General features: G+C 32.1%; 2 protein-coding genes across 3 annotated transcripts in view; one reads left to right on the top strand and one right to left on the bottom strand.

Moving 5' to 3' along the window:
• Positions 1-206: 206 nt before the first annotated feature.
• On the bottom strand, positions 207-825 carry LOC123684815 (barrier-to-autointegration factor). Its single transcript, XM_045624282.1, has 2 exons — positions 591-825; positions 207-492 (listed from the first exon to the last, which is right to left on the bottom strand). The coding sequence occupies exons 1-2, from the start codon at positions 714-716 to the stop codon at positions 346-348; spliced, it is 273 nt and encodes a 90-aa protein (XP_045480238.1). The 5' UTR covers positions 717-825; the 3' UTR covers positions 207-345.
• A 343-nt stretch (positions 826-1,168) lies between these two features.
• LOC123684810 (titin) overlaps positions 1,169-8,928 on the top strand; it is a 147,166-nt gene continuing 139,406 nt past the window's right edge. For both annotated transcript variants that reach the window (XM_045624267.1, XM_045624264.1), the window contains exon 1: positions 1,169-1,439. The gene's annotated coding sequence lies outside the window, so the exon portion shown is untranslated. The remainder of the gene's footprint in view (positions 1,440-8,928) is intronic.

The raw sequence follows: 8,928 nt of genomic DNA, 5'->3' as shown, positions 1-8,928 counted from the left end.
GAGCAATATTTTAATTTTAAATAGAAATAGGATTTCCTCGAATAAATGATTATGTGAATGAAAATAGTAATTTATTGTCATAAGAAGTATCAATTATTTCATAGTTAAATTTTCTGCCCTATCTCCAATATATGAGAAAAAGATTAATGAGCAATATTTTAATTTTAAAATTGCAGAAATAGGATTTCCTCGAATAAATGATTATGTGAATGAAAATAGTAATTTATTGTCATAAGAAGTACGCGAAACAAATGCAGTTAGCAGTTTAAATATAAAATTCTAATTAGATTTCAATATTTAGTTTACAATGTATTTAAAATATACATATAGGTAGAACACAATTATTTACAAGAATTCTTCACACCAGTCATTGAGACATTGCCAACAATCTGAGGACTGCTTTAAAGAAGCGGAACAAACATCCTTCATCCATTCCTGAAATAATTCTTTATTCTTCTTCAAGACAAGGAACTGTCCCAATACTACATAAGCCTGAAAATAAGTTTCATAATTAACAGACGTTTTAACTGAGTATTTGGGGATCAGTTGCTCCAATGATTCATATCAATATATTGCTTAATTCTACTTACTTTATCGAATCCCGCATCTTTCAATCTTCCTCCTAAAACATCGCCTACGCCAGCTAAATCTGTTACGGGCTTATCTCCCATGGGCTCTGCCACAAAATTTCGATGTTTTTGCGATGTTCCCGACATGTTTATAGCTGCAGTTTATCGAAATTAGGCAAATTCTATAAAATTAATCCAAATAATGCTGAAATTCAGATCTCAAACTTAACCTAATTTATCGATGTTTAAATTTGTGGGAAATAGATTCTTTCAAATTCTATGCTCATTTGACTCATAGAGATCATCACAAATGAAATTAATTGAGAGAGATATGGAAAATATTTATTTTTGAATATATAAAAAAATAACGTAAAGTATCCTTGGGAATGCTCTTGAAGATACAAGTTTTCGTTTATTAAGAAGAAGGGCTATATGTTCTTCTATGTTTATTTTTAATACAGAAAACTGTTTTTGTAATATAGAACTCTTTGTTAATAATATAGAAAACTACACTGATCTTTAATTAGTTACGAGATATTCCAAAAGGTGCGCTAGTGGCGATATTTGAACTTGGGTCCGATTTATACGAGATGCAAACACAGCAACAGTTGACAGCTCACTTTGGTGCAGGTCGTGCAATCTCCTTGAGATTAAAAATGTTCAATGTTTACATTTAATGAATAAAAATTACATACGAAGTGTAATCAACCTGTTACGTGTGATACGAGTGAATTTTAATACAGAAATATGCAGTGTGAAGCGAGTGAGTTATAGTTTGTGATATTAGTTTTGAAACTTGTATAGTTGTTATTCAAGTTACATTGCCGTGAAATGGATTAAACAAGTTGCTAGGAGCACGTTCTAAAACAAGTGAGTAGTTGTTTTATACCCTAACTTATTGAATATATTCGGACAGGTGTTTGAATAGTATTGCTGGAAATTTTTATTTTGAATTTAATTCAGCATTTTATCCTTTTTTGTTGAATATTTTCCGACGGTTTTTCAAATGGTACAGGTACCGTCGTAAGTTCTTAGATGTCCAACTACTTCGCTAAGGTTAACTATAACGTTACATTATGTAAATAACAACTTCTTATTGGAATGTTACTTGGTACTACTTCGAAACTTCCTTATAGATTGTGCCTACTGCCTAGGTCAAAATATTATGGATTTAACATTTTCTGATTGAAACTGATAACATTGTTGGTACTGTGGACGTAACATGATTCCGTAAACAAAGAAACTATCAGAACCAATAATTATGATAATAAATTTCCAAGGTCACTGACACTAGTGACATCTACGAGAAAGGACCCTAAATGGTATTGTAAGGGTCTTCATCTCACTAATTCGTTAAATTGGTACCAATGATAATAATTGTCTTGGTGATTGGGGGAAGGTAATAACTTAATTTGAATCAGTGTTAGGTTTGAAATTTTATTTTAATTGAGCTATTGGTGTTTATCTGATGTCCTTAATTTGTTGTATCGGAATCGAACATTTAATTTCCCAATGAAAGCTTGAGAGTATATCTATATAATTAATCTGTAATTATTCATCAAGGTATGAATTAATAAATATTGTTTTAATTCATCTTCATGTAACCATGTTCAAGTATTCATTTCCTAGATTTTAATTGCAAGCCTTAATTCTAGTTTGGCTCACGGCTTATATCCATTCTCTGAAGACGCTCTAGATTTTATGCAAGAGTTACCTATATGGTAGTTATTTAACGTAACCAGTGAGAAATATCGTAACAATAACTTAGTCAGATGTTTGTGAAACTTGACAGATTGAGGAAAATTGGAGGAGCTGCATTCACGTAAAAACTTCAAATTTCCTTTTTTATTTTTTGATATCGTTATATATAAATGTTGTTTAGAAACCTTTGTTCTAAAAAATTGTGATGGGTTCCACACTATCATATAAAAATACTGTCTTATCTCCAGTAATCGTAATATAATCACTCACTTATGATGAATTCTAACAATATTTCATGTAATTGACCCAAGTAACATCAATTAGGGTGTACTTAACAACACAAATAGCCAGAAAAATTATTGAAAAGAATTAACGCTGTGGAGACGAATGATCTATTGTTATTATCACGTCTTAGATGTTCTTGACATGTTAGCAACAATTACCGCGTGTGACAAGTCCATTTTATACAGGCGAATTATGCAAGATATAAAAGTTGAAGGGAATCACTGATTATTTTTCTAGGAGAAACATTCGAATCTTGGAAATTCTGCAGTTCGTGTTCTGAATATTAGAATAATATAAATCGAATCCATAAGTTTTGAAGTTTGTATAAATGCATCGATTTTAGATTCTTGTTGATTATTTTGTTTGATTTTTGAATTATTATTGTAATTTAATTAATTTCCGTTGACTGCGAAATATTCGTTTCAATCTATTAATGTTCTACTGTTTGAATTCATCATTATTCTACGATTTCTATATAGATTGTAACTTCTCATGTATGTACTTCCATAATTACTTGATGTTTGAGTCTTTGTGAATAATGGAATTAAACCTTGAAAAACCTCTAGAATTCCACAGAAGGTCCTAGGTATCTCTAAGTTAGAAGATAAGAGATAACATTAAAGCTATCAATTGCTAATGATTTCAATCATTGAAAATATTCCATCTTAGTTGGTCAGATTATTCTCGATAGGACAAGAAAGGAGAAAGATATAAATCCGGTTTTAACGACCAAAATTTAAAACTTCATTGCGTAACAAGACGTTCTTTGGAGCCAGACAGATGGCATGAAAGTATCATAGAAATCAAAATCTAACACAAAAAAAATACAATATGAATATTCTATGCTCGAAACACAAACAAATGTCAATGACATAACCTTTGTTCGACTTCTAGTCATCGGATTCGCTCATCGAATCTTGAATCGACATAGAAGAATCGATTCGTCCACAGAACGCCATTTATCATTCAAGTTGTCAACGCGTTTTCACGATTTAACGATCCTCGAATGCTAAATCGATCACACGTGAATCTATTCGATTTTCCCCGTGTCGCAATAGTTTTTCAATGTCAGGCGGCATTGCAGTGGTCGTAATAGTTAATAGATCTGCAGTTTCAACAGCTGTTGAGCCCCCATCGTGCCGCGGACACTTCCGGAGAGAGTCGAACTAATAGACATTTTGCATATGCATTTAATTCAGAGTTTGTTCCGGAATTATTAGAGAAAATTATGCCGGAGTCTTACTGACATAACTTATAGGATATGTGTTATTTTTCTTCTCGTTACTTCCCTGTTATTATTGCCTGGTCTAGGTGCAAGATGTTGGAAATGTAATTAGCGATAATTAATAAGAACGTGAAGTGCTACGCTTCATCGATTTCCGGTTTTTCTTCATCCTATATTTCTGTTAACTAAGATGCATAGAATACATGGTGTGTCTACTTATACCTGTAAAACTTTCAGACAAAACGGGAGATTTTTACCTACTTGATTTCGAGGGATCGCGGGCTTTTCAGATGGCGCATACATCGTTTACATTTGACATTTCTCTCAATTCTCGACTCTTGTGAACCAAGGGCGTAGATCTTTTTTTCTTGGGGAGGGATAATCGAAAAAAAAATTTTTGACGACAACTTTTATTCATATCTGTAATGTTAAAAAAAGAAGTTTGATAATGAAGTTTGAACCAAATTACTCGAAATAATTTTTGTTGTTACTAATTCGGTTGTTCTTACCTTGTTCTCAAATAAGAGTTACGAAGGAAAATGAGAAATTACTTGGATAATTTTGAGAAAAAAAAGTTTCATGAATATGAGTCCACAAAGGCTTTGCTTTCAATATACAGGTTGTTTCTAGTGTGTCGTACAGTTTATCAAATACTTATTAATCTTCGCTACAGATTTGGTAAATAAATACCAAAACTTATAATTAATGCATTCATTAGAGCTTACTAGCTGGATCTTAAAAATAATTCGGATTTTCCTGAGGATTACTAGAGATTTTTATCGAAATCGATAGCAGATACGACAAAACTATAACAAACCAAAAAGTGTAGTACTGGACCAGAGTTTTTTTTTCTACATTTTTCTAAACTAACAGCCAATCACCAAAATATAGTTTTGGAGGAAGGAAGCAGGCATCCTTCCAGAAAATATATCACCCTGTAGATTTGCATTAAAAATTAGCATATCACATGTTGAAAACTGGAATATCTATGGCCAATTCATATTAAATATCTTGTGATGGGAAGGTTATACGAGAAAAAAACTTGAACTTCAACACATGTATCTCAAAACAAAATGTATGGGGACTCATGTTATAGGACTTTTTTTCTTGAAATGATCCGGAAATCTGTCATTTTCATTTGTATCCCCAATTTAGGAGCACCGTGTAATTACCCCCAGAATCCCCCTATTTCTACGCTCTTGTCGTGAACATTGAGTATAGAACAATAATATTTTATATTCTATGATGGTCTGTCATTATATTCCATTCATTTGAGCACAAATTCGATATGAACTGAATTGTAATTTATTGTGAATGTTTGCAGTGTCTAAAATCAGTATTTCCTTTTTAAACGGCACCAGGCAGATACGGGAATTTGAAAAATTTTAAAGAGCGCCACCTTACAGCACTCTGGTGAAGCACACCACCAAAGCAACAGGTGGGTCTCTCGAAAAGTCTGAAACAAAATCGAATCAGTAAACACACCAGGTATTCTATGCATCTTACTGTTAACAGATCTCGGATCCACAGATTGTATTATTTAATTTTTTTGTTCTTTGTTTGATATCCTTGATTATCTGTCAGTTGTCATAATCTTATTAATATTTTCAAAGTTTGAATTTAATATTGATGGATTGGTAATTTCTTGAATAACCATAATTACATATTACTTTATTCCTAATATTATTCTTACAATTAATGAAGAATGCCATAGGTGCTTTAAATAAATTGTTAATTGACACTAATGACAGATAATCAAGGGTGCCAACGTAAAGATGTGAAGTGATCCAACAAAACTCTTCATAATCCTACGCTGATGTCTCTGGTCTTAATTTGACAGCGGGCCTAATTTCAATGCAACTATAATTCGTGTTCATTTGGTGGTACCAATAAAAGACCGTTATAAAATTGACCTTAACTGTTCGTTATTAACGTGAACTTTCTCTCTAGACGGGGCCAATTTAACAGTGAAATGGATCAACATAATAAACAAGGATACTGCACGTAAACATTAGTATCAAGAACTTTTTCTCTTGCCTAATATTTGACAATTAGAGATGTAGAATTGATATGAACCGTCTAGATAGTATAGATCTCTATGTATGTTGAAAACGTATCATGATAGTATGAAAAAAAATGTACTACTCATAGGTTGAACTCATAAGAACGAAATACACTCGGAAATACATTAATTTCACAAAGAAAATATTATTAAATATGCAAAAAACGATCCTAAATCTTGAAAGCTTTCTACCTTTTATAACCTGATGAAAGAAGAGCTGGATTGGGCACACTACTGATGACGTCAATTTGATGTAAACATTCGCATCGTTCGAATTTGCCCCCTTTTACGTTTAGTATTTGGCTGCGAATTTTCACTATTTTCTCAATAAGCTAGTCGAAACAGATTCATGTTCCCTATCGAAAGGTAATTGAAAACTTGGGGCAGTTTGAACCACATTAAATTATAACCTCAAAAAGATTTGAAATAGTTTTGACAATGAGATCACAAGAAGATTTTTTTTGTTGCTTTTTTTTGGGAAACTATTGTGCTCAATAAAGATTACAGAATAACTAAGTAAAAATTTGCCAAATAACCTATTAACCAATGAAATTTATTTATTATTTTAAACCAAGCGCGGTCCTAGGGGGGGGGGGGTCAAGGGGGTCATGACCCCCCCAAAATGGAACCACCTAAAACTTAATATGCGTTTCAAGCAGACAAGGTACGAAATGGAATCGATAACAATATTAGCTGTAAATTATAAAATTCACATCTTTTCCGTCGAAGTGTACAAAAATTACCTAATTGGTACACAAACGTGTAACGGCATAAATTAATATGAACAAATTTTTTTAAATCATTATTCACAACATGAATGTCATTTGTATAAAACCTGAGGCTTTTTGTACCTACCATTTCTTCATTCTAATCTCACAAGTGGAATATTTTCAATGACAATTATTCTATCGCTTATTATAATATTATTTTATTGAGTAGGTATTTTAACTTTTCAGTTCCTTCTGTTTTATGTATAAAAGCGTTTTTTTAATGCTTCATTTGGCCTACGACAACCACTCCGTCTAATTTACTCAAAATTTTCTGTCAATTTCAACTTATGGGTAGAATTGCCAACTCAAATTGCCAAGTAACATTTTAATATAGGAACGTTGCTCTTCTTGAATAAAAAATTGCATCGTCATAGTGTTCCTACGTTTCTGAAATCGTAACAACATACTGTTATTAAGAGGCCTACCAACTGCCTTAATCAAACACCTGTGCACGACTTCATTCAATTATTAATCTATTCAAGTGACAATTATACTGTTGCACACTTCAGGTCGTTAAGAGTGCAATCGTTGTTCAGGAAGTAAGGTGCTTATGGTGACAGAGATTGATGGGAATTTTTTTTATCACGGACGAACATATTTATGTCGAATCTCAGAGAAATAAACAAAGATAAAAGGAGCATATGTCATTTTCAGTAAGCAAATTTTGTTCCCAACATGAACTGTCAGATTTGACATGAAGCGCGCGGAAATGAAAACATATCAGTGATAGGATATTTCACTCAATTCGCGAGTTTCTGCACAAACAACGCACTTCTTATGTTTCATAGTGAATCAACGTTTCGTATCAACTTAAAATCATCAATCAAAAATCATCTGAATATATCAGAAATTCAGAAAACAAACTTCAGCGTGAAACGACGGATGACACTAGGAGAGCAAAAGTTGCCAAACCTTGGATTTCAGCAGGTAGATACAGAAAATAATAAATATTCTGTTTATTATAAATTCGACAATTAGGAATAATATCGGATTCCAAAAATTCAAATTTGCATATTTAATCCGAAATCACTCAAATAAATATATTTCATTCATTATATAATATAAATTCCTAACGATTTAGTAAATTTGTGGATTTGAAAATATATCACAATCCGACAACGTAATCTAACCGTGTTGGGGACTCAATTTTTCGAAACGATTCGAAATATTCAGATACCAATAAATAATAAACCATTATGTGAAATTTCTAACGTTTTTCGTTACCCAGAAATCCATCTCAAGTTTCGTCGTAATACATATTTTGAAATAAGTGCAGGTAGGTATATTTAAGGATTTTCCAAAATTCACAAATTTGCATAGGCCTTATCTGAGGGTCCAATCAGTAACTTAACAATTAGGTACTCTTCCATTCTAGAAAAAGGTATCAATTATTAATATGTATTTTATGGGTGCTGTAAATAATCTATAGATGTCTTTTCTGGGACATTTGCAATGCTCAGGTGTCTTATTTTGAATACCCGACAGCCAATAGGGTTGCTTCTTTCATCTCTCTAGTTACCTAGCAATCTTGAATTCTGGAATTTCGGTTTGTTGTCATAAAGGTGCTAGTTGTGTTGAGAGTACGTAGTGAAATACGAGTGGATTTGTGTTTTAGGTCGTTCGTTGTTTAGTGAAATACAAGTGGATTTGTGTTTTAGTTCGTTCGGTTTTGAGAATATTTCAGTCCTATTTTTGAGTTATGGAGAAAGAGCAAAAGAAGAAGGAAGAACAAAATGTGAGTTGTCTTATTTAGGAATGTTATTTAATTATTTTGTACATTTGTTGTTGTTCATTGCTATATGACTGTTTCTGAAAAAAAAACACATTATTTTGAAATATACATAACAGAGGTACCTTTATAAGTAAGAAATTGTCAAAGTTGGAAGAACAAGTTTATTCGAAACACAGAACAAGCTTATAAAAATTGTTTTTTAATTAGATAGGTATCTATATCTTCAGATTATTCTAATGTTGAAATTGTGATGCAAAAAATCTCTTTCATAGTACAGTTTTTTCTTCAAGCTGGTAGAATATTGGAAAAAAAGTTGGCTGATACGATAGGCCTTAAGAGTTGACGTTATGAATTGATTCAGGTTAGGTTGGGTTATTAAGTAGATGCGAGAGTTAATGTAGCTTCCATTTAGCTTTATGAATTTTTTATTCTGATCTATTATTCACTGTTATACTACTATAGACTCAATAATGAGTAAGTTAATATACTGTTTAAGGGTGATTTCCTTTTAGGCGGGTGGTTACTGTTTGCACTGAGTTGAAATTTTAGGGGTAGATATCAAGTGTAAATTGATATATCAACAA

This window comes from Harmonia axyridis, chromosome 7 (assembly GCF_914767665.1).
Source record: "Harmonia axyridis chromosome 7, icHarAxyr1.1, whole genome shotgun sequence".
In the NCBI taxonomy this organism is placed as follows: domain Eukaryota; kingdom Metazoa; phylum Arthropoda; class Insecta; order Coleoptera; family Coccinellidae; genus Harmonia; species Harmonia axyridis.
The sequence above is the reverse complement of the archived record's forward strand: the minus strand, read 5'-3'. Positions and strand labels throughout refer to the sequence as shown.